General features: G+C 43.5%; 1 protein-coding gene across 1 annotated transcript in view; it reads right to left on the bottom strand.

The window, feature by feature from the left end:
- Positions 1–26906, bottom strand: part of LOC113406793 (complement C4-like) — an 89736-nt gene that overhangs the window by 10723 nt on the left and 52107 nt on the right. Inside the window, exons 24-38 of the mRNA XM_026653514.1 lie at positions 25478–25681; positions 20011–20086; positions 18213–18369; positions 17132–17236; positions 15176–15344; positions 14502–14668; positions 13792–13950; positions 13166–13225; positions 12243–12336; positions 11346–11517; positions 7867–7954; positions 6410–6484; positions 3833–3941; positions 768–857; positions 296–388 (exon numbers count right to left, since the gene is read on the bottom strand). Of these exons, the coding sequence (XP_026509299.1) occupies positions 296–388; positions 768–857; positions 3833–3941; positions 6410–6484; positions 7867–7954; positions 11346–11517; positions 12243–12336; positions 13166–13225; positions 13792–13950; positions 14502–14668; positions 15176–15344; positions 17132–17236; positions 18213–18369; positions 20011–20086; positions 25478–25681 (1818 nt within the window). The remainder of the gene's footprint in view (positions 1–295; positions 389–767; positions 858–3832; positions 3942–6409; positions 6485–7866; positions 7955–11345; positions 11518–12242; positions 12337–13165; positions 13226–13791; positions 13951–14501; positions 14669–15175; positions 15345–17131; positions 17237–18212; positions 18370–20010; positions 20087–25477; positions 25682–26906) is intronic.

Raw genomic sequence — 26906 nt, 5'->3', positions numbered from 1 at the left:
GTGTTTTCCCAAATTAACACTGAGTCACTTCCCTCCTTTTATTAAACGTTTCTTTTCTACACTCAGCCTCTGTGCTTGCGAGTGGGGAAGTATTGCCTCTCAGAGGCACCCAGGGGTGGTGTGTAATTTCCCCAGGTTCCTGGGTGGGGGCTCAAGCCGGTTCTGTGTTGTATCAATGGAAAGGAACCACTAGATATTGAACCCGGCCCCAGCTGCTGCTGGCTTCACCTGGCAGAAGGTTCACATAGAGAAACACCAAGTTTAAAAGACATTGAAAACAACTTTCATGTCTTACCATAGTCTACAACAGGGTGGTAGCATGCAAAGCTTTCCCGTGTATCCTCTGTCATGGCTTTATTGAAAGTCATTCTTCTTTGTGGACAGGGACCTAGATTGAACAATTTAAATATATTCAACAGTCCCACTCTATCCTAAGAGAAACAAATGATTGGAAGCTGAAACTAGACAAATTCAGACTTGAAATAAGGCACAAATTTTTAACACTGCAGGTAACTAATCATTGGAACAATGTACCTAGGGATGTGATGAATTTTTTTATCATATTGAAACTTTAAATCAAGACTGACTAACTTTCAAACAGAAGTTACGGTCTTGGTGCAGATACTGGGTAAGGTTCTATGGCCTGTGTTTTGCAGGTCAGACAGGATGATCATAATTGTCCCTTCTGGCCTTAAAATGAACAGCTGGCTGCTATGAAGGAATGAATTCATTTGGAACTGATTCAATCACATTTATCAATACCTTACCTTCAGCACACTGGCAAACCTCTGCATGGCACAGCTTTGATAACATGGCACTCTGTCTGGGTGCACTGTAAAATACACTGCATTTTCTCCCTAAAGAAAGGAAACAAAATAATTTAATTCTCAAGCAGCCTAAATTGGAAAAGGTGGCGATGGGCCAGAGTTGCAGAGTTCACCTTTGCAACCGAGCGTCCCCAGTGCACTGAGGGTTCTTCTGTGCAACCTGCATGAGCAACTGCCGTCCCTTAACTCTATAATATTGATGGAAACTCATGGTTTGGATTCCAACTGAACAATGTGTTTAATTTTAAACCCATTTCATCACATAAAACATCTGTTTAAAAAGGGACATAGTCAACACTAATTTACAAGTTTTAAATAATGTCTATTAAGGACCTTTGTCCTATGAGCCATCTTTCTATCTCTGAGCCAGATAGTGTAAATCGGTCTAGCCCAATGTTTTCATTCTGCTCAGAATTATGGCAGGTGGGGAAGGTCAGAATCTAAACATCCCAGGATGGGGGTTTAGACTGGGCCCTAAGTGGTTGCTTGCACTTTAGAGCTCTGGAGTTTGCCTGTTCTCTGCTATCCTCATCTGCTAGCAGGGGCAGTCTGAAGAAAGAAGAGAAAGAGAACTTAATAACCTTGCTGCTTTTAAGTCCCACAAGGAGTGGGACTTTGAGCAACCTCACATCAGGGTATCTTTCTTTTGCAAGTACAGTTCACTGCCATAGCATTTACAGAGAAGATAGCAACAACTTTGCTCCCTATATTATATGGGTCTGAGGAGGCCATTGCCTCTCAGAGTATGTCTACACCACAAATGAAGGTGTGACGGTAGCACGGGGAGGGAAACCTGTGCTACCTGTAATCTAGCTAACACAGATTACAATAGCAATGATGTGTTAAAACAGGCTCGCCCCCTGAGTAAAAGCCCGCTGGGGACTCTGGGAATGTATTGAGGTTGCTAGAACCATGCCACTATATCTTCACTACTATTGTTACTCATGCTAGCTAGATTAAAGCTAGTGTTGGTATGCCTACCATGCTCCAGTCACAACTTCATTTGCAGCGTAGACATAACTTGAGAGGCACTATCTTCACTCTGGTTTAATGATGTTTACACAGAGAGCACAGCCGCCTCCGACTTTCTTTGAACAATCTCTCTTTTATTTCTCACCCATCAAGTACCATACACTGACTATTTAGCTTTATCCTGGTTTAATCAGAACTTCAGTTGTAGTTTGGCTCATAAATCTGATCACTCCAAATACCAGTGGCTCAGTCTTCAGTCATAGAGTCAAGCAAGTGTAATTTAACCTAGTTTCTGTCTGCCTATTGCTACAATTCCCAATATTCTTCTTCCTCACCCCCAGGCTCCTTTATTTTAGCAGCTAAAATGAAATCTCAGATATTTAGATGGGAATAAGAAATGCATCATATCTTTCTATAGTGTATAGAAAACTGCTATAGATGATCCCAACCAAAGCTCCAGATTCAAACAGTGCTGAAGTTTCTAAATTCTGGATCTGGATTTTGCAACTGGCACCTACCTTTAGAATAGACCATACCAAAAACTGAAATACCCCATTTCCCCCTAAAACTTTGAAATCTGTAGCTAGATCTTAATTTTGCAACTTGATTCCATTTCTAGAAATCAAAAAAGGTAAATGAAATACTTTTACTGTCTGTAGAATGCCTAGCATAACAAGGCTCTGATCCTAATTGTGGACTCTAGATTCTACTGGAAAACACATGATATTTTGCAGTTGAAGTGTCTCCTTTCTATAAAGGACTTCTAAGAAGCCTAGGATTTGGAGTACTTAGCTGGTTTGTGGGTTGGATGTTGTAAAGGAAAAGAGATGGTCTAATAAACAAAGTGCAGTGGTGGACAGATCCACAATGGAAAGCTTAAAGGAGAAAAAGTTATGTAAAACATTTACTGTTTCTTGAAAAAAAAAGTTCTGATGCAAATTCATCAATTAAACATTTTCTAATTGATAACGATCCACACTACAAATACCACCACCATGTATGGCACTAGTTGATCACTGTGCTAATAGTACCATCAGAGGCCAAGGTTTGAATCAACATAGAGACTGAACTAGTCTCTTTGGCCCAGATCCTCAAAGGTATTTAGATGTCTAACTCCCATTCAATGTATCGAATTAGGCACCTAAATACCTTTGAGAATCTGGGCCTTTGTCCTTAGAGTTGATCCCAGGCACAAATTTGGGGAAGCTTGGTCTACTGCTGCTGGTGCTCTATGCATAGGCGCTGACTTCCCCTCTTTGCCGTGGGTGCTCGACCACCCCTGCCCTTGGCTCCCCCTCCCCCTCCAAGAGGCCCCGCCCCAGCCCCGCCTCTTCCCCACCCCCATTCCAACCCCTTCCCCAAAGTCCCCGCCCCAACTCTGCCCCCTCCTTCCCCCTATTCCAACTCCTTCCCCAAATCCCTGCACTGGCCCCACCTCTTCCCCGCCTCCTCCCCTGAGTGCGCCACGTTCCCGCTCCTCTCCCCCTCCCGGAGAGTGCTAATGCTGGCAAACAGCTGTTTGGCGGCGGCCCAGCGGGAAGCGCTGGGAGGTAGGTGGAGGAGTGGGGATGCGGCATGCTCAGGGGGGGGAGTTGGAAGGGGGGCGGGGGGTGAGGGGAGCTTGGCTGCTGGTGGGTGCAGAGCACCCACTAATTTTTCCCTGTGGGTGCTCCAGTCGGCGCCTATGGCTCTATGTGATCTGTGGAGATCAATTTTACACAAGCATGAAAAGTTCACTTAAAAACCTCATACAAGTAAAATATGTATTTTCAGTCCCCTGCAATCAATGGAAACCAGGAGATCACTTCTTGAAAAGATCTCTGTTAAAGTGTGCTCTCGCTGTGACGTTACCAGTCATTATTCAGAGGGGAGTCTTTGCATTAAGCACTGTAAGAAAAATATTGATTCACACATCGCATTCCAATATACTAGGGTTTCTTCTCAACGGACAGAAGGGAAAAATTCAGTCTTGGCTTCTTGCCCTTTCTTAATAGTTTCATGTTCATTTTTTCTGTACTACTGGGTCAGCTTACCAGGGTTGTAAAAATCATAAATGATGGCATTTGCTGGCTGTACTAGACCCATGGGATTGATTTGCTTAGCCCCAAATGACACACAGTCTGGTTTGGATCCATTGCTGAGCTGCAGAAAAAAAGCAAACACAAACAACATTTATTACAAAAAGAGAATTCATGCTCCCCAACCACTCCCCAATTTATTCGTGCCTATAGTGTTGGTTCTGCTGAACACTTTTTTTCTGACAGCATGGATGAATTAACTGGCTGTTTCAGCCACAAATGCATAAGGTTGTTCTTTCTCAGGTTATTGAGCGCTTTGAATCAATATGCTAAAGACTTGCTGTTAAAGAATAAGCAGGTTTATTGGCTGTGTACAGCATCGATGGTCTTCTCTTTCTGAGATCCTCACTCCGGAAAGTATCCCTAATCATCAGAGCACTTGCTTTATTTTAAGCATGTGCTTAAGTCCCACTGAAGTCATCCTGAACAGGAATGGAGGCTTAAAGGCTTTCCCGAATCAGGCCCTAACATCCCAAAGTGCCCTGTGTCAATATGCACTGGTTCTTTTATAGAACTAAGAGACAGCTTTAGACCTTTGTTAACTATGTAACTGCATAGGGCCTGTGGCAGGGTGGACTAGGTCCGGAGGCTCCCTGCTGGAGGCCTTGCAGTCCTGCATCACCCTTTCCCAGAATAGAGCGGCGAGAAGTCCTCTAGTAGTCTAAGCAGCCTAGAGTGGCTGCAGAAGAGCGGCCAATCATAGGGGCTGTGAGAGCCACCAATAAGGGGCCAGAAGGGCCAGATAAAAGGCAAGCAGCAGAGCAGAGCCTTCAGTGGTGTGTGGCGCTTGACGAGGGAGGACCAGGTGTGTGGCTGGACTGCGGATAGCTCACTCCAGACAGCTCACCAGACAGAACTGAGCCCAGCAAGGCTGCCAAAGACTGGATGCCTGGCTGGCTGGATTGAGCAGCAGCAGAGCTGTCAAAAAGTCAGTGCGGGCAGGCTGAGCCCGGAGGACTGAGCACAAGACCTGGCCAGACCAGACAAGGGTACCGAGATGTGCCCTGCTGGTCTGGTAGCAGACTGAGCCCAGGGAGGGCTGCTGAAATGGACACCAGCTGGGTGAGCTATGGTCCCAAACCAGGGCTGTGATAAGAACTCAGGACTGTATATCCCAAAAGCGGGGACAGCATGTGCGGCTCGGCCCGAGGGCTAAGCTGCTGAAGACCAGTTGAGAGAACCACCGGCCGGGGGAGGGGTGGTGCTTGCGAGAGGTGGGTGCCACCCCATTGAAAGAACAAAAAACCAAAAGCAGGATCACACCTAACCGAGAGAAAGGGGGCCATCCACGAAAGGTGGGTGCCCCCTCCCCGTGAAAAGAGCTGTGTTTGCAGGAACTATTGGCCAGAGAAAAGGGGGCATGCACAAGAGGTGGGTGCTGACCCTGTTACAGTTTATTTACATTTAATGGAGATATACCTATCTCATAGAGCTAGAAGGGACCTTGAAGGGTCATTCAGTCCAGCCCCTCACCTTCACTAGCAGGACCAAGTACTGATTTTTGCCCCAGGTCCATAAGTTGCCCCTCGAGGATTGAGCTCACAACCCTGGGTTTAGCAGGCCAATGCTCAACCCACTGAGCTATCCCATCCCACATATGTTATATTTATTTATGATCCCCACATAAACACAATCACTTTGTCAGCCATAGCAATACTAACATATCTATTTTTTTTCTCATCCAGTTTGGCCCTTGTCCTTAATTATTTCTTTTCTTGCTGCTGCCTTCTGTGTAAATCACCTGCGAGTGGCATCTATGCTTGAGTGTCACTTAAGAAAGTGAAGCATCTCAAATGGCTGAAGGAAGCAGTCACCATGTGAAGTAATGCCACCGGGATGTCAGGGGCATTGTAGATACCCAGAAGGCAGATAATTTGAGGACGTCCCTGTACATCTCTCTTGTCATGGGCCCTGATCCAGCAAAGCACATATTTAACTTTACGCACATGGAAACACACTGTCTGTAATGGGATTACTCTCATGCCTGAAGTTATGTACATGCATAATTGCTTTGCAGGATTCGGGCCCTCACAAATGTTAGCAATTGCTCTGGCTTGAATGGATTCATTAGGGGCTCTGTGACTACTTTGTTCCAAAGTCCCAGAACATAGTATTAATATTTCTGGGTATTACAAAGGCCTAAAGATACTTTTGGATAAAGAATGGGTATGTCCTCTAATTAATACATGATGGTGCACTGCTGTCTGGGTGGACTAATGATATATGGAGAGATACCTATCTCATAGAACTGGAAGGGACCTTGAAAGGTCATTGAGTCCAGCTCCCTGCTTTCACTAGCAGGACCAAGTACTCATTTGTGCCCCAGATCCCTAAGTGGCCTCCTCAAGCATTAAACTCACAACGCTGGGTTTAACAGGCCAATGCTCAAACCACTGAGCTATCCCTCCCCCTACGTTGATCTGAGCAGCAGTACTAACAATATACAGATTTAAAAGCTATGCCTCTGAACATACTCTCTTCTTTATAACATCACCTGACGGAAGTTGGAAAAGTCATACAGTATTCACTCACCTCTCCAAAGTAGAGCAAAACCTTTCCTTCTTTGTACTCAAAGTGGTCGATGTATTGGTCTGCAGACTTTACCAACTACAAAAACAGAAACATCGTTTTTACCTTGGTTTAAAATCTGTTTTGGCTTATGCTGGCTGTTTTAAACTGCCTAGCTGTGTATTGTACTGGACTGGTTGATTCTTCCTTAGAATGAACAGTTCCTTCGTCTGCTGTTCCTTTATGTGGTGGAGGACCTAGGCTATTTTCTGGATGAGTATATGGAGAGACTGTTTGCTCATTTTTATTGTATTTTATTTATTTAATCCATTATAAAGGGCATATTGTGAGCATCTAACGGTCATAAGACAAAAGAGTACAAAATATTAAGATTTGAGTTGACTCAAGCAGCCAAACACCATATCCAGCCAGGGACTATTAAAAAAAAAAAAAAAAAAAAAATAGGAGGAAAAATCCAGTAGTCATCAGACAAGCCACCTATCAACAAAAGCAATCAATCCCTAACTAAGGGTATGTCTACGCTATGTGATCTAGTGGTGCAATTCACAGCTCACATACCTCGGGCTGTCAGTTAATCGCAGTTAACTCACGCAATTAACTCAAAAATATTAATTGTGATTAAAAAAATTAATTGCAATTAATCATACTGTTAAACAATAGAATACCAATTGACATTTATTAAATATTTTGGATGTTTTTCTACACATCTAAATATATTGATTTCTATTGCAACATAGACTACAAAGTGAATGGTGTTCACTTTATATTATTATTTTTTATTTCAAATATTTGCACTGTAAAAATGATAAACAAAAGAAACAGTATTTTTCAATTCACCTCATACAAGTACCATAGTGCAATCTCTTTATCGTGAAAGTGTAACTTACAAATGTAGATTTTTTTTGTTACATAACTGCACTCAAAAAGAAAACAAGGTAAACTTTAGAGTCTACAAGTCCACTCAGTCCTACTTCTTGTTCAGCCAATCGCTAAGACAAACAAGTTTGTTTACATTTACGGGAAATACTGCTGCCTGCTTCTTCTTATCAAAAATAATAATGTAAAGTGAGCACTGTACACTTTGTATTCTGTGTTATAATTAAAATCAATATATTTGAAAATGTAGAAAAACATCCAGAAATAGTTAATAAATGTCAATTGAATTGTATTGTTTAACAGTGTGATTAAAACTGTGATTAATGACAATTAATTTTTAAAATCGTGATTAATTTTTGAGTTATTCGTGTGAGTTAACTGTGATTGATTGACAGCCCTAACTCTTTTCCATAATGAAAATGTCTGTCCCGATTCTCAGTTTCCTGTTAATTATTCTGCAAACTTTTGAGAGACGTGGGGCTAAAACCCACCCCTTTTACTCTTGTGATAAACAAAGACTCCCAAAGAACAGTGCAAAAATAATAAATTAAATTACAGATGTCAATGAAAGAAATGCTCCTCACCTGCTCAAGTTCAGTTGTGTCAGGTTCCAAGCCACTTAAAAGTGAGAGATCAACTAGAGACATCTTTGGTATATTGGGACCTGTGGACCTTTTAGGGAAAATTGCTGTTAGTAAATGCTTACATTGTACAACTTATGCAGTGTTGCTGTCGCCATATCAGTCCCAGGACATTAGAAACACTAGGTGGGTGAGGTAATATCTTTTATTGGACCAAATTCCATTAATGAGAGAGAGACAAGCTTTCTGTGTAACCTTGTCTCTCTCACTAATGGAAGTTGGTCCAATAAAAGATATTACCTTCCCCACCTTGTCTCTCTACATTGTACATTTACATTTTGTTACAAAGAGGGTCATCTGAAGAGCTTGGCCATTCCTGCCTGGTGATGATGAAACAGATTCTGATTCCTATTGCCAATGAGCACAATCCAAAGCTTTCCTAGAAGCCGTTTATTTAAACTTATCTACCTAGGCAAGTAAATAGCTTAAATTTATGTCTAGAGACTAAATTCCTAAATATGCAACTGTCTGTTGCGCTTTTCTAATGCACTTTAATTCCCCTCTGTCCCAAATTCTTCAGAGTTGGATTATTTTTGTTGAGCCATCCCCAAGAAACCAGAGATGATGATGGTATGTTACATTTACATGGTGCCTCTCATCAGAAGCTGTTACAATGTGCTTTACAAATGACAGTGGCTCTTTGATAATTCATGCTGTGGTAAACCACAACCCCTTAAATCCACACTGGATTGCAAGTGTGCAGTGCACTGTAGCACAGTTCAGGGATGTTCTGTTGCTGAGATGGGGAGGACAGTGCAGATATCATCACACACCCTAAGAGCCACTGAAGGAGTCTCACATTACTCATTGCCACTGGCCCTGGTACCCAGTAATGCTCTGGAACAAGGTGAGACCAAGTTCTCCTCCCACTCTTGCTGCTGCTATTCTCTGGGGGTAGCTAGACCAGGTGGTCACTGCTCCCAAGGCTCTGCGGGTGGCAGTGGAAGAGACAGATTCCAGCAGGGCAGGTGTCCTGATAGAATGGTTGTTACCACCACCCGGCTCTTCTGAAGTGGGGGTTCTCAGGAAGGCCACTGCCATGCTCTCTGGCAGCCCTAGCCTAACTGTGGGAGGAAGCAAAATGGCTGCTGCAACCCTATTCTGGATAGGACACTATGTTCTGCCAGCTCTGCCCTTTCCTGCTTCTTGATTAGCAAACAACAAGACATCCCCTAGGATGTTAGTAGCCATCTTCTTTACTCACTATGGCTACAGAGGAGGTGACAGCACCTCTCTAAAAAGCAGTGCAGCATTATGAATGGGACAGCTGGGGTAGGTACCTTTACACCCATTGCAGCTGCTAATTTACTGGAATAGCTCTTTCATATGATCAATGAATAAAGTGGCAGCTGCCTCCCCTCCTTCTCTCAGGGCATTCAGTCAGACATTACCCAACAACCCTAGCACTCACAGCAGCAACTTCTCCAAGTGTCCATAGCTAAGGCTACATTTTAGTCTTGGATATTTTTAGTAAAAGTCATGGACAGGTCAAGGGCAGTAAACAAAAATTCACGGCCCGTGACTGCATGATTTGTACTATATACTCCTGACTAAACTTTGGGCCAGGGGTGCTCTGAGGGGGGCGGTCTGGGGAGCACCATGGGTGCTGGGGGGGGTGGCCTGGGACCCCCGCTGGTGCTGTGGGGGCAGGTGGCGGCACGCAGCCCGGGGCCCCTGCTGGTGCTGGGGGTGGAGGGTTGTTGGGGCTGGCAGGCTCCCTGCCCGGAGCTGGAAGGATACGCGGAGCCAAGGGGGAGGGAAGACCAGGGGAGCTCCCCGCACTGCCCCTGCCATTAGCTCCGGCTCCGCAGCTCCCATTGGCTGTGAACCACAGCCAATGGGAGCTGAGGGGGCGGTGCCTGCGAGGAGTTGGAAGGACATGCTGGCCACTTCCTAGGAGCTGCAGGGACATGCCGGCCACTTCCAGGGAGCGCCCCCACCCCCGAGGTAAGAGCCTCCCCGCACCTCAACCTCCTGCCCCAGCTCTGAGTCCCCTACCACACCGGAACTGCCCCAGCAGCGGCAAGTGCTGCTGGCTCAGGGGCTGCCTGATCTGCTCGGGCAGCCCCGGAGCCAGCCGTACCGGCCACTGCAGAAATCACAGAGGTGACGGAAAGTCACGGAATCCATGACAGACACGCAGCCTTATCCATAGCTAATGAGCATATGCACATATTCCTGTAGGAGGCTCCAACACAGCAGCTGCAGGAGGACTTCAATGAGCAGCCAAGCACCCACAATGCAACACTGATAGGCACTTTCAAAGTGCCCTTTATTATACCTTGATCCCATGTGGTATTAAGTGCCCTCACCTCCCATTGTTGTATGCAGTGTTGTTGTAGCCGTGTGGGTCCCAGGATATTAGAGAGACAAGGTGGGTGCGGTAATATCGTTTATTGGACCAACTTCTGCTAGTGAGAAAGACAAGCTTTCAAGCCACACAGAGCTCTTCTTCAGGTCAGACCTGTGTGGCTCAAAACCCTGTCTCTGTCATCAACAGTCCAATAAAAGATATTACCTCACTCACCTTGCATCTGACCTCCCACTGATACATGTACAGAACAAAAGCAAGTTACAAAGTCCTGCCTAAAACTCTGAGCTGCCACTGCTTAAAAGCCACCATTGCACAGGAGGAGAGTGAAACAGCAGCCTTAATAAAGGCCCTTCTCACCCATTGGGTTCCAGTGCCTCTACTACATAACTACCAGTTTCTCTTCATTCCCATGCTTCCAACAGAGCCAGGGGCACTGAGAGCCAGACCTTCCCCTCTGCTCTCCACACAACAGCAAGAGAACGTGGTCTATCTTTGGAGAGGCACCGCCAGCCAATAGTAAATGGACTAGCTCTTTTCCAGGGCATTGATGAGTGTGAGGGAGCGGGGGAGAATATGTGACATCCACAGGGAGAAGGAGGTTACTCACACGGAGCACACGCCAACACTCCGTAATCTGCAAACTACACTAATCCCACTGAGGTTCCCCCTCCTCTTTGGTGTAGATTATTGAGTTTTTGTTGTTTACATATGCTGAAGTGCAACCACCTCTGAGGTGGAAGGCAGCAGCCAGGTGAATAGTTGGCATACAATACAACTATGGGGATATAAGGCAGGAGTTAATTTTTGACCAAGAACACAGGGGCAAAATCTTACATTAAAACAAACAGACAGACAGACAAACTATTCTTTAAAGTTATGCAGAGCAGACAGGAGCTTGGTGCTTAAGATCTTGTGTGAATGGCCCATACCCCATACACTGCATGGAAATCAGCTTTACTGTCTTGGAAGACGAAGAGCTGAGCCACCAGGCCAGGATTTGAACGTGTGCTTCCAGAAAGACAACAGATGGCAGAAAGATGTATAAGACCAAGACTTCCTAACCAAAAGTGTGTCATCTCACTAAGAAAGTCCCTAGTCCCAAACCTACCTGACGCAGACTTTGTATCGTAATGATTCTGTTTTACCAGGAACAAGCACCTCTCTTTTCCTTCTGTTGCGGATGTCAAACCATTCTATCTGGCTCATGGGCTCATCTCTTCTGATTTCCATCGCATGGTCCTGCCCATAATCATAGTCCTCTTCCTCAGCGTCCGGAGCACCTGGAGGTGTTAGACACAATCAGACCCTGGCAGACTGGGATGAAGAGCTTGCTGATTGCTCTCCTCTCTGCACTTTGTGAGGGATCAGCGTTGACTCCTGCCAGCTCCACTGCTTTCATAAACCTCACTTTCCTCAGTCTCATTATCTCATGTATCTTTTAAATTAAAGCTTAAAATAAATGCCCGCAATAATCACCATTATTTTTAATTTGTACGAGAGTAGCACCTAGAGGTCCCAGCTGAGATTGGGGCCCCATCTGTAAATATACAAAGACAATTCCTGCCCCAAAGAGCTAACAATCGAAGGAGAAAAGACAGACAGCACCCAGTGGAGGTGCTCCAACTGAAGTAATTTCAGTATAATAAATAGCTAAAAGACAGACACAGGAAATATTATTAACTCTTTTTGGGCGGGAACCATGATACACAGAGATATTAAGTCATTTGGCCAAGAAGGCCATCCTTGCTCTCTAGTAATAACTACTACTAATAATAATAACATAAGTATATTTATTAAGCACCCTCCAAAAAGTCTCTTATAAAACAATTCTTAAAATATTACCAATTAAACACCCGACATGTAATAAAAATACAAATTGTCCTGAAGGCACGATAGTATAGATCTTTCTCCTTTCCCAATCTAATCAGTTAAAAAGTCTATACTATCAGGGTTTAGCCAAATTTGCCACCATTAAAAACAGGTGCTCTGTTTTCTTTTCACTTACTTGAATATTTGACGTTCCCTTCCATTTCAACTTTCAGAATCAAGTCATTACAGGTGTTGTTCTCCGTCTCAACAGAATAATATATTTTTTGTATCTGAAAAAAAAAAGAGAACACCCTAAAAGCTCCTTTAAATTACAAAGAATTTAACCAACCAGGTCTGCAGCAATTTATCTGATTCTGCACATACTGGAAGTTACATGTGATCAGGGAGAGTGAGAGAGATTCCACAGAAACTAGTTTCAGGCAGGTTTGTACTTGGTATGACTCAGCCATGCCTCCGATGCAGCTACCAGCGCTATCGCAGCTACCTTGCTTGTGATACTTGTGATAGCCCAATGAGAGCTATCGCGAGTCTGTGTGCATGAGCAGGGGAATCACACCCATAGCTCATAATGTAGTTATAGCTACAGATTATCTCCTGATGACTGTAGTGGATACAACAATGACAGACTGATGTGCAATATTCAAAGACCTAAATGGCCTGGGACCTACCCACTTCAAAGACCCCCTTCCCGTCCCCCACCAGCAGCGCTCAGTGGAGGTGCACAAACTGAAGTAATTTCAGTGTAATAAATAACTATCAGGCTGTTCTCCATGAGGCTCCATAGACTTTGGAATTTTTCCCCGCAGCCGGGTCCAAAACAGGCAAAATCTGTGACCTTCAGGGCACTCTGCATCTATTTTCCTGGGATTTGGGGGAGGGCAGGGATGCATAAGGACAGGGTCTTACGCAGTATGGGGTATTGATTGCTTTGCTTAGTTACTGTTAGGCAGGATCTGGGAAGGGGTGAGGCTGCCCGAGGTTCCTTCCTGCACTGTGTGTGACTGGAAGTGATGGTGGGGCAGGCGCCTACAGATGTGAATTAGTACCGTTTTCTTTTTGAAAGAGAAAAATAAAATGAAACTCCAAGCTCCATCTTACACTCAGCGTCCCATTTCCTTTGCCCTTTACCGTCACTTCAACTTTGCTTCCGAGGTCAAACTGCAAACCAAACCAAACAGTAGACATTTAACACTTTGGCCATTATTCACGTTGTCTTTTTCCTGTGATCCCTGAGAGTCTTACTTGTTGTCTGGGACCTGGGCAACCTGCACCATGTTAGGTGGTGTTCCCCTTTTGCCATAAGTGAGGGACTATAGGGGTTCCTCCTCCCTAGGGCAGGGTTGTAACAGTTCCCTAACTGTCATTCAAGGAACTATGGGGCCTGTCTTCCCCACCTCACTAAAGTGATCCCTTCAGCAGGAGTAGGGATCCTTTTTCCAGGCCCCACTGCATTGTGGGTCAGAGCAAAGGACATGTCTTAGCCTCTTCCCTCCCCTAAGATGACCCTGAATGGACAGAGGACTGCAGTGGTCCTTCCCATTGGAGAAAAAGCAGAAATCTGAACATCTGGGAGAGGCAGAAAGGTGCCTATAAGTGCTAAATATTGTTATTACACAGAAAAAAGGCTGCAACCAAAGTATATCAAGGTTGCTGAGAAATGAAAACATTCCTTCTGTTTGCAAACTAGGAAATATCACAACTTAGAACAATAAAGGGTTGAGTACCTGTAGTTCTTCCTGAATCTGGACATTGTTACTATTCAGGTTAAAATAGTGCTTTTTGTGCCTTCCAGGTAGGTTTAATGCAAGGTTCAGAATGGTGGGATCACTTTCTATAGTCTGTATGCTATACTGTGACAAAGCTTCCAGGGCCACCACTGTATCCTGTGTGAGATTGAAATACAAATGAACACCAGCCACACTGGAGTCTTTCGGCAATAACAAAGTGCTCTAGTCACATGCCTTTCCTTGTAAGTAACTCCTCATTCAGATGTCTCCTTTTTAGATCTCTGTTCCTTTGAGGTTCTCTCTTTGAAATCTCCACATGTCCGCTCACTCCCCTCAATCCATCCACCTTATTTTCCAGATTCTTCTATCAACATTTTGGACCAGATCCGCAGCGGGTATAAATCTTCATAGCTCCATTAAAGTCATGGAACCCTCACTAACCCATATTGTTCCTTTCCGAGGGCCAAATTCTCAGGTGTTTACTTAAGGACCTCAGGACTTGGCTCACTGTGGGCTTCAAATCAAAATAAGCAACTTTCTACCAATGGAAAATCCAGTTTCGCCCTATAACATTATGATCCTGAACTGCTGTAAAAGACTACCTGGTTGGACCCATAGAAATATTTATCTTTCCATATTTATTGGACACATAGGGTTTTATTTACAGTACTTTCCCCCCCACTCCACTGAGCCTGAAAGCCAGATACCTGTGTAGAACAGTATCCGCCACCATATTTCCTTTTTTCTGTTAACCATGTAGCAATAGGTTCTGCATACTTGATATCCTTCTGGAGTAATGTCTGAAGTAATGCGTAAGCGGTAGCCTCTATAGAAACTGCATCTTCACCATTTCCCCAGTAGCGCTGTTGCATTGCTGAAACAATGACTCAGTCTTAAATCAATTGGGGGAAGGTATTTTCCAAAAATTACTTCAATTTAGCTCAATTTAGAAAAATATAGGTAATTTATTTCATAGTAATGATTCCACCCAAGAGAGAGAGCCACCACCACTCTGACGATATACATAAATAAGTATAGGAAGCAAAGGTTATTAAAAAGCCAGATTTCGAACAGAGTTTTGACTTATCCCAGCCATTATAGTGTATTGATCAAATGTACCCAGTTGTTATAGAGTACTGATCACAAGGTATGCAATGCCAACTCAGTGTGGTGCTAAGATTGCTTCTGGGGATAGCTTAAAGGTAGAATTATTATTCCAATAGGTCTAGAATTAATAATCTGCATACTACCTACATTTAATCATGTTGGCCTTGTTGCACCTGATCTTTTTTTTAAATTATGTTGCAACAGCGCACAAGGACTTTGGTTGGGAAGAGTGCTTTATAAATTGAATCATCATTGTAAGAATAATTATTAGTACCTGCATCGAGTGTAGAAATTTCTCTTAAAATTTGTTCTGCCCGTTTGGCTTCTGAGCTATCGTGTTTCACAAGAGCCAGAGCATAGGCAGAGATTGCAACTGAGTAGAAGTTCAGCTGAGGTGAGAGTTGTCTATGCACGTAAGCGACAGCTTTTTCAATGCCTTGTTTCTGTGGAAATAAATATGGATCAGTTTGAAGGGTGGTACAAAACCAATGCAAAGGTAACACTGATTTGAGTTCCAATGAATTATAACAACACAACACAGCTATTTCTAAATTAAATTGAATGGGAGTGAGGTAACCCTAATAACTGTGGTTAAGAATAATGCAAAACAATTATATTTGTTGAAGATTTTGGCAGGGAATAAAATGATTTCTGATATGAGCACTGGCTGGCCTATGCTAAAATAGATGGGCTATTTGAGTTGCAATTGCTCCGTTTACTAGGAGTACAAAATTCTCATCAGAGACTCCCTGCCACATACAGCTGATTTCTGGGGGAGAAGAGGAGGCACCTTTAGCATCTGATTGCAATGGTTGTGGCACCAGATCCTAATTTTCTGGGAGAGGAAGGCTTCGAAGACGATGCAGGCAGTAATGTGTGCAAAAACAAGATACTTCAAAATGAATGTTTGTCCAATGTACTGAATTTGTAAAGTGCTGGATAAGTGCTAAACAGCATTGTTTGGCCAAATCCTGAGTTTATTACTCAATTTTTACTTAGTCCTTTCTCAGACAAAACTGTGTGTTTGCCTGAATGAGGACCTCAGGATCTGGGACTATTAATTATTATTAATTATTTATTATCACTAGGGTAAAATTCAAGACAAATTAAAAGAAATACATTTTCACATAATGCCTAATTAAACTGTGGAATTCATTGCCACAGGATGTCATTGTAGCCAAAAACACAGCAAGATTAAAAAAAGGATTGGGCATCAATATGGATAACAAGACTATACAGAGATATAATAGTTAATTCTAACATAGGCTCTGAGAGATTAAACTTTATGATTCAAGGGTTAAGCCAGTCTCTAATTATTAGAGTTAGGAGGTTTCTTGCACCTTCCACTGAAGCATCTAGTGCTGGCCACTGTTAAGTCTGGCTATTACTATATTCCTCTGTTCCTGCTTCCACCTAGAACCATGATTTTATTACCTGACCATGGATTACAGAATAATTATTGTGTTTGAAGCTCAAAGGACATGGCTTTTAGTCCTGGCTTCATTTTGTAACAATATTTTTAGTTTCCAAGTTTACCCATCTGTTTAATGGATAACAGCACTTCCATCCTCACAGGGGCATAGTGAGGACTAATTCATTTAAATGTGAGATCTTCAGATGAAAGGAGCTATAGAAAAGCAAAGTATCATAAGCACACCACTGACTATGGCCTGGTTCCCCCAACTGGTGTAAAACCACATTTCTCTGGGCCCACTGTTCCTCTTGCACTATAGAAAGAATTCACCCCAAGGAGAGCAAGTAGTGATGCTGCCACCTACCTTCCCTCTGGCTCTGACCTGGGGGAGGGTAGCTTTAAAATCTGCTAGGGGCTTCAAAGAAACTTGCTAGTAGAGGCAGCCAAGGGGATGCATTGAAATCAATGTGTCCTCCAGTCACATTGGCCTGTACTATGTGCTTTTGGGGATCTGCAGTCTCCCCACAGTGGAGAAAAGGTTGTGGTTGTTTTGCACTGCACCAGCCCAGCAGACTTGTGGCCACTGGGGTGCTGTGACTGTATTTCTCCCAACAGAAATTAGAGTTGAATATGTCCCAAGAAGCGTAAGGGTGGTGCCACAGTGGAAAGGCAGCCTCAATAGTGAAGATGAGGCCAAGGACATGCTCAGGAATCTCTATGCTGCTAAACCGAGTGCAGCACGCATGCCAGCACAAAACAAATGCACGTAAAAAGAGAATGAAAGATTTAAGAAGAAAAGAAAAGCAGGCTTCTTACCACCTCAGAAGACTTAGAGTCATCGAAAGCCCCCAAGGCCTCTTGCATAGCGATGGTTATAAAAGCTGTCAAAGCCAAATGTTCTTCAGCTTTCCCAACTCCACCCTAGAAGGTTAATCATGGGAAAGCTTCTAAAGCATACATTTGTTTTATTATTAAATTGAGCAAATCTAATTTTATTTCTTTGTATGAAAAATAAACAAAACCACATGGTCACACATTTGTTGCTAATACACCCACCCTAACATCCTTCTCCATTCTCCCAGCCACACTTTTTTTCTATCATATAAGTATTTTTTTCATTCATAGATTCATAGCTTTTAAAGTAAAAAAAGACGATTGGATCCTCTACTCTAACCTTCTAGAACACAGGCCTTTACATGTTCCCCATTTACTCCTATACTGAGCCCAATAACTTGTCTAAAGCACACTTCCAGGAAGGCATCCCGTCTTGATTTGAGGACATCAAAGATGAGAATCCACCACTTCCCTTGGTAGTTTGTCTCAATGGTTTATCACAATCCTGGTTAAAAATGTGTGCTGTATCCCTAATTTGAATTTGTCTGGCTTCAGCTTGCAGCCATTGATTCTTTTTATGTCTTTTTCTGCTAGATTATAGAGCCCTTTAGCACCTGGTATCTTCTCCTGATGAAGGTACTTATACACTGTAATCGAATCACTACTTGATCTTCTTAATAAACTGAACTGATTGAGTTCCTTGAGTCTCTCACTGTGAGGTGTTTTTTTTCCAGCCCTTGACTCATTTTCTGGTTTTTCTCTGCACCTTCTGCCTTTAGAAAAAGTCCTAATTCCTCCCCAGGCTGCCTCAAATACTCATCCTTTTAAAGAGTTAAAAATATTTTGCTGCAAGAGCTGTTGATTTTTCCCTCCCCACACACAATTATATGGGAAGCAAAAGATAAAAGTCCAGAATCAGGGGAAACAAAACAAAACAAAATAAAACACGTGGCCACATCATCAGCTGGTATAGTCCTAAGGATTTCAATAGCGTGACACGATTTACAGCATTTGAGAATCTGGCCCATATGGGAACAGGTTCTTATCATTTTCAGTGACCAACCTGCATAAGTCTGTCCATCACTGGGTGAGGGTCACGGAATGAGCCATCCGCCTGCTGTTGTCCAAGCAAGTAGGAAACAGCTTTGTGTATGTAACGGTCTTCGACACTGATGTATTTTCTGCACCTTGTGAGCACTTTAGCAATGAATGCAGTTAGCCTGTATAAAAGAAACTGGTTTCATTTTCTAAACTCATTGATATTTGTGGTTTGCTAACACGAATTAGTACTGGGGCTGTCAAGCAATTAAAAAAAATAATCAGGATTAATCGCTCTGTTAAATAATAATAGAATACCATTTATTTAAATATTTTTGGATGTTATCTATATTTTTTAATATATTGATTTCAATTACAACACAGAATACAAAGTCTACAGTACACTCAAAAATAATACAATGTAAAACTTTAGAGCCTGCAAGTCCACTCACTCCTACTTCTTGTTCAGCCAATCGCTCAGACAAACAAGTTTGTTTACACTTGCAGGAGATAATGCTGCCCACTTCTTATTTACAATGTCACCTGAAAATGAGAAGAGGTGTTCACATGGCACTTTTGCAGCAGGCATTGCTAGGTATTTATGTGCCAGGGCTCCAGCAGCGATTCTATTGTGATTAAAACTGTGATTCATCGTGATTAATTTTTCTGAGTTAATTGTGTGAGTTAACTGTGATTAATCGACATCCCTAATTAGTATGTCAGAAGATTCTGATACAATTTTGCACAAGCTACCGCTATGTATAATGTTGACCAGTCAATGGCTAGTTACGGGGCAATGCCGAAAGATATACGAGGCATCCAGAAAGACTGAAGAATCTCAGTGCAATTCATACCTTAGGGTACAACACTACTCACTACCACACTGGGCCCAGTTCTCTTCTGACACTGGTTTTTCATGAGTGTAAAAGATAGAGATAGATATACAAAAAGATAGAGAGAAAGACAGAGACAGCCTCATGTACGATGAAGCCTGGTTTACACACCAAGTTGCATTGGTTTAACTAGCAGTGTGAATTTCTATTGTTTTAGTTATACCAGACAACCCCCTGTGTTTATATCCCTCTTGCATTGATGAGTTTAAATTAAACCAATATACAGGGGTGAAAGTGGGCCGGTATGGCGTACCAGTAAGAAGCTGGTACTGGCCCATATGCAGCTGACGCTGCCCCTTTTGCCCCCTCAGTCAGCAGCCCTGGGCCCTTTTAAATTGCCACCGGAGCTCCGGGAGGCGCGGGCCAGGCAGAGCAGATGGGCTGGTTGGGGGAGGCTGACCCCCCAGTCCTGCCCCTTCTGCTCGAGGCCCCGCCCTTTCCACTTGAGGCCTGGAGCCGGGCCCCCTTACTGGTTAGTGTTTCATATTACTTTCACCCCTGCCAGTATAAGCAGTTTTAAATATATATAGAAGTGTCCGCCCAGGTGTTTGCACTTCTTATTAAACAATGCTTGCACGTGCCCACGTAATTACATCAGCATTAGCTGTTCACTGAAAGTTGTTCAGAAAAAAAGTCTCACTTTATTAATAATAAAAACTATTTGGCCATAAAAAGCCAAAGAATCAAAGTTTAGGCACACAGACTTGCATCCATATATTTGCAAATATGTGCATGTGTGAAGCCTGCTCACATAGCTGTGTATGTAGCTAATTTATCTGTGTACATATTAGATGCACTCAAGTATATGGGCGCAATTTGACAATTTGGCCCCAAAAGCCAGCAAGTAAACTTCTGATGCACTATGTGTGACAACATTGGCATTTTAGAATATAAAACAACAACTAAAGCTGATTATGACGCAAACACTACCATGTACTGCTGGGAGTTGTTTTGAATGCTCCGTAAGAGCCATCCTCCTTCTGAAATTCAAGAAGTCTCGTGTAACCTGCATAAACAAGCAATCAAATATATTGGGTAAGAATATTACTGTACATGGACTTGTATTTTTGCACTTTGGGCCTTTACATGCAACACCTGGATTAACATGGAAGTGCACTCCACTGCTTTTGTTTGCTCCTCATAAAGGTTGTGTGTGTATGATTGCGACAGCAGGCCCTTTGGAATAAAGTAGAGGAAAGGGAGCATGAGTTTTGTTTAAGTCCTGCCTTGATGGGTCTACTTGGGTTGGCATACGGGCATCAATATTACAAACATTTGTGGATACCAAGGAATTTCTGCCTAGTGGGTCCCTGAAAATCCATCCCCAAGTACTGCCACTTTCTTGAGCAGCTGTACAAGGGGCTGAAATATGACACAAAAGAGGCAGTGAGGTCCAGCAGATAGGACACAACTGGAAGTCAGGAGATCTGGGCTCCATTCCCAGCTCTGTCATTGACTTGAACAGATCACTTCATTTTTCTGCACCTAATTTTCCCACCTTTAATGTGAGAGTGATACTCATCCTTGTAAAGTTCTTTCTGATCTATTGATAAAAGGCACAGTAGAACTATGTTTTATTAATAATAATTAATCACCAGTAATAGAATAGCATCACGTTTCCTTGGGGGATTTTAGATAAATACAACTACTAAGAAAAAGAAACGATGCTTGACCAAACACCTCAGGTTCAAAGTGTTTCTGTTTTCCAGTCAGATGCGTGCAACACATTCTAACATACTTCAGGTTTGTGTTGCACTCTAATTCATTGTTAAGATGCACAGAAGCCAATGACGGTGGGAACAAATTATTCTGACGAGGCCCTTGGTAACAGATATACAACAAGGCCAAAGATCTCCATTCAGCTAACTGCCAAACAAAAGTCTATTTTCCATCATTACTCTTCATGGGTGAGATTCTGTGCTGCGCAACACAGCACTCATAGCCCATGGAGGAAGGTGGATAGGGTGGTGTTAAGTCATTTGTATGCCCTCCCAATTCTGGGACGCTCAGCAGGCCCTGACGTAACACAAACTTCCCTTGGGACCAGTGTAAGTTATGGCAGCCTGTCATCGGCTACCTGTGGGTCACAGCACTGCCCGGATCACCGCAGCCCCACATACTACAATCCAGGCCTGCCTGCACCCCTCTCACCTCCAGGATCTCCCAACGTGTAGCCAGCCTTTGCTGCATCTGGGGCATTTAGAGTCACTCTGGCTCTTTGACCCAGTGTAAAGGTGCTGGAGCGAGGGAAGGGTTTGTCTACACCAGGAGTGGGGTGCGGGAGGGGGTGAGGGCTCTGTGTGGGAGTGCAGGCTCTGGGGTGGGGCCAGAAATGAGGAGTTCAGGGTACGGGAGGGGGCTCCGGCCTGGTGTAGGGAGTTGGGATACAGGAGGGGGTGAGGGCTCCAGCTGGGGGTGCAGACTCTGGGGCTGGGCTGGGGATGAGGGGTTTGGGGTGCAGGAGGGTGTTCCAGGGTGGGAGGGTGCTCTGGGCTGGGGGGGTTGGGGCACAGGAAGAGGTCTGGGGTGCAGGCTCCCGGTGGCGCTTACCTCAAGCAGCTCCCAGAAGCAGCTCCAGCTCCTATGCGGAGGCACAGCCAGGCAGCTCTGTGCACTGCCCCGTCCGCAGGCACCTCCCCTACAGCTCCCATTGGCCGTGGTTCCCTGCCAATGGGAGCTGCGCGGAGGAAGCATGAGGCGCCCCCTGGCTGTCCCTATGCATAGGAGCTGGAGGGGGGACATGCCGCTGCTTCTGGGAGTTGCATGTAGCCATGGCACATGCAGAGCTGGGCAAGCCCCCAACCCCGCTCCCTGGCAAGAGCTCGAGGGTCAGATTAAAAGGTCTGATGGGCCAGACACAGCCCGTAGTTTGCCCACCACTGGTCTACACAAACACTTAGTTTGCCAGAAGCTGGGGTGTAACTCTACCCCGCGCTAGCCTGCCGCTCACTAAGCGTCCATGTGGACTCTGCTGCCGTACACTAAAAGTTCTGTAGCACACTTCAACCTACACTGCTTTGAAACAGAAGTAGATCAAAGCGCACCAGGGTCCACATGGATACATATTGTGCAGCAGGTTAGTGTGGGGTAGATTTACATCCCAGTTTGCTTGTGTAGACAAATCCTGAGTTAACTGTTGGCTCCTAGGCTGAGTGAGGAAGTGAGACCTGCCAGCAGAAGATGGGGCAGAATAAGATGACAACTGGCCAGAGACATGGATTGGTTTCTGGCACTGAAATCTATGAAAAAGAGGGCTAAGATTTTAAAACACTGGTGATTTCAGGTACCCCAATTTTTTGGTCCCCATGTTAAGGCACCTTAAAAGGGATCCATTTTCAAATGGCAGGCACTCAGCACTTTCTGAAAAACAGGCTCTTTAAGGTGTCTCAGGCAGGATGCCCAAAATGTGTGGCATCCTAAAATCATCACTTAGTGTTTAAAATTTTGGCCAGCAGTCTTGAGCTAGCCTTGCTTCCTACCAGCCTCTGCCTCCTAGCTGGTATAGAGCCCTCAAGCTGCCACAAACCCCAGGACGTTTGTGAGTCTCCAGCTGACAGCCATCAGGCAACTGTCCAATTGCCTATGGGGTAAGCTGCAAAAAGCAGTTTTCTTTCTGCCTGTGGGTAACCCGAAAACTGCTGTGCAGAATCTTCCTGTATTTCCCATATTTCATTGTCACAACTGGGTTGAGACAAACACGAGGAACTCCAGCCCTAGGCTAAATTCTGTGGATAGTTAGAAGCTCTTGAAAAAAAATCTTGGGCTTAGAATGAAAGTGCCGCCTTCAAACACATCCAGGATTCCCAGGCAGGAACTGCTGTTAATGGCCCCATTGGCTCACCTTCACCTGGCTGAGGTGTGTCATGTCCTGCACAAGGGCTGGATCCCTAGGCAGGACTAGCCATGCTAGTGTTACTAGATTCATATATACTTGTGTCTATGGTCAGCTGACATAGAATCGCAGAATTGTCAGGCTGGAAGGGACCTCGAGACGTCATCAAGTCCAGCCCCCTGCACTGTGGCAGAACCAAGTAAACCTAGGTGATCCCTGACAGGTGTATGTCCAACCACTTCTTAAAAACCTCCAATGATTGCAATTCCACAACCTCCCTTGGAAGCCTGTTCCAGAGCTTAACTACTCCTTTACTTACTGTCTTCTTTATAACAGCCTCTAACGTATTGGAAGACTGTTTTCAGCCCCCTCTCCCCCCCCCCCCGTCCTCCTTTCTCCAGACTAAACATGACCAGTTTTTTTAAAAAACCTTTCTTCATAGCTCAAGTTTTCTAAACCTTTTCTCATTTTTGTTGCTCTCCTCTGGACTTTCTAATTTGTCCACATCTTTCCTAAAGTGTGACACCCAGAACTGGACACAGTTCTCCAGCTGAGGCCTCACCAGTGCTGAGTACAGTGATACAATTACTTTTTTTGTCTTACACGTAACACTCCTGTTAATACATCCCAGAATGATATTAGCATCTTTTGCAGCTGCATCATATCGTTGACTCATATTCAATTTGTAATCCACTATAACCCCCACATCCTTTTCAGCAGCACTACTGCCTAGCCAGTTATTCCCCATTTTGTAGTTGTGCTTTCTGATTTTTCCTTCCTAAATTAAGTACTCTGTCCTGGTATTTACTGAATTTCATCTTGTTGAATTCAGACCAATTCTCCACTCTGAATTCTAATCCTGTCCTCCAAAGTGCTTGCAACTCTTCCCGGCTTGGTGTCATCTGCAAATTTTATAAGCATACTCTCTACTCCATTACCCAAATCATTAATGAAAATACTGAATTGTACCGGACTCAAGGCTGACCCTGGCAGGACCCTAGTAGATATGCTCTCCCAGTTTGACAGCAAACCATCGATAACTACTCTTTGAGTATGGCCTTTCAACCAATTGAGCACCCACCTTATAGTAATTAAATCTAGACCACCTTTCCCTAATTTGCTTATGAGACTATCATGCGGCACTGTCAAAAGCCTTATTAAAATCAAGATACATCACATCTATTGCTTCTCCCCATCCACTAGGCCGTAAGCCTGTCAAAGAAGGAAATTAGGTTGATCTGGCATGATTTGTTCCTGACTAATCCATGCTGGCTATTCCTTATAACCCTGTTATCCTCCACATATTTACAAATTGCTTGTTTAATAATTTGTTCCAGTATCTTACTAGGTATCGAAGTGAGGCTGGCTGTGCTATAATTTCCTGTGTCCTCATTTCACCCCTTTTTAAAAATAGGCACCATGTTTGCCCTTCTCAAGTCTTCTGGGACCTCATCAGTCCTCCAGGAGCTCTCAAAGATAACTGGATATATGGATCAATTTCAATATTCATATTAGAGTGTGTTTGGCTTATAAGCAAGTACAGATGGTAACCATATATATAGCTCTGCTGTAATAAAGACACAACAGGAATATGTTTCACCACAATATAATTCTTGTAATGGGAATATTTCGTTAATAGCTATTTATTTAAGGGGATAAACTGTAGGTGTGGTTCTATTCTGCATGTTGCACAATGACAACTCTGCAGTAAGGTTTGCAATATCTTACTTCATGCCCAGTCTTATTTGATAGCCTGTAAAAACTTAAAAGGGAATTGCTGTAAGTGCAGGGGTTATAGTGTACCTAAGAACTGGCATCCAGCGATGGAGGGCTGTAGCTTTCTTCAGGGGCTTGTGACAAATGATGCTACCAGATGAAAGCAGGGAAAAATAGCTTTGGATCATCAATAAAACAAGTAACAAGCTGGAGAAATTTGATGAGCTGGGGATATTTTTATAGCCACATTTTAATTAATTTAAAAGACACCACATACTATATACTTATGTAAATACATGGCCCAACAGATATTGCGTGGCAGCAGTGTCCACATGGACACTTAGTGCACGGCAGGTTAGTGCAGAGTAGATTTACACCCCAACTTACCGTGAACTAAGTGTTCATATAGAGAAGCCCTAAGTAGCATTCATATCACTGGGAGTTCCATGCCCGTACAGGAGTTGGGGGGAAGAGAAACCCCTAATTATATTAGAAAAGGTTTGCAGAATACTAATTAACCAAAAAGAGTCTTTGGGTCAGAGCCTCAGCTGGTGGAAATTGACACAACTCCATTGACTTGGATCTTCATCAGTTCACAGACAGCTGTGGATTTGCTTACACCCTTCCCCTTTCATTTTATAAATGTATGGAATTTCATTAGTTCTTTCATTATCATCCTGGCAGGTGAATGTGCAGATTTTGTGCCTGGTTCTGCAAGTTAGTTAGAATCAAGCTCAGTCCTATGTCTAACATCAATGTTTACTCTACAATGCAAAGAGAGAACAAGTAAAAACAGTTTTGTTATTTGGGGCTGGGGGGGGGGCAAGAGGAGGAAGAGGCTCCACATACCTTGTGCAATCATGTTATGGGCTTCTTCTTTCCTTTCAGGTTTAAAGTTGATCCACTGTTCACTTGCATCCAGGTATTCAATGGCATACGTTGCTGGAGCCATTGTCACCATAGTTTGCTCAGCACAACCAGTGGGCACTTTGATAAGCTTATCAATTCCAGCTGGACTGAGACAGTTTTGAATGGACTCACCCATTATATCCCCTATATTGGCAAAAAAAAAAAAAGAAAAAAAGACCAAAATTATTGTATTAAAAGGTTGGAAAGGGTAAAAAATAAGAGTAAACATAACCCTAAAATAACTGATTATAGGTGGGGCTAGTAGCACTGCCGATTATTAAGGTTGCCCAACAGTTCCCATTATAAGATCCTGTTTTCAGTTGCTTATAACTTTGCCCAACTTTAACTGCTTGGTTGAACTTTTCCATGCCGGGTGTCTGCCTCAGGCTGATTTATTTATTTATTTTTAATTTCAGTCACAACAGTTCAGCTATTTCCAAGAACAAGGCTAGGGAATAATGTTAAAAAATTCTGACCAGCTTTTATTTCAGAAGTTCTAGCACTCCCCATGCTTTGGAGCAGTGACTTGAAATTTGGGGTATGTGTGTGGAGGGGAGGTGGGGACTTTGTGTCAGTGATATGCCTTTTGCCATGACGGTGAAAAATCAGCCCAAATTTGGCCAAGTTATAAGCCTTTGAAAAATCATAGTTTGCACATGCTCAGTAGATATTTGTTATATCTTCAGTTTCATTCCCTGAAAATTCCATCTAGACTGGGCATAAGCCAGCCCAGGGTTGAGCAGGACTTTCCCTGCAATTGCAGTTCTGCGACCCTAAGCACACCTCTGCGCCAACTGGCAAATGGTTTAGTGTTCTGTAACAGCAACTCTGAGCAGGCTTGACAAACTCATTGCACCTAGCAGACAACTTTTACAGTATTTATCCATAAAGAATGTCATGTAAGGCCTCTAATAAAGGCTTATTTTATACTGTCAAGTATCAGGGGGTACTGTTGTTTTTATTTTATACTGATCCTCATAATCTTCGTGAGATATATGTACAGATGGTATTTAAACATGTTGTGTATATGTATTGAAACTATGTTTTAAAGTCTGTCACTAACCAAAGAAAAAAAACAGGTTTCTTCCAGACAGGAGTTAGAATATATATTCACTTGTCCATCTTGGTTCACATGTACATTAAGTATTATAAGCCAACACAGTGGGAGACCAATTTAAACATGAAGTCAACAAGAGGTTGGGATGTCATTGGAAACTAAACCACAGGGGGTTTCTGCTGTCTCTGGGGGCAAAAAATGAACTTTGAAGAATACAAAATGAATGCAAGGAGACCTTTTGTTATCCATTCACTGAGGAAAACCCCTGGCAGAGGGAAGGTGCTTCATGAATGCTTGGATCCTGGTTTGTCA

The sequence above is a fragment of the Terrapene carolina genome, unplaced genomic scaffold (genome assembly GCF_002925995.2).
Source record: "Terrapene carolina triunguis isolate 2854851 unplaced genomic scaffold, T_m_triunguis-2.0 Scaffold139, whole genome shotgun sequence".
NCBI lineage: Eukaryota > Metazoa > Chordata > Testudines > Emydidae > Terrapene > Terrapene triunguis.
Note: the sequence above shows the minus strand (reverse complement) of the source record. Positions and strands in the feature narration are given on the sequence as shown.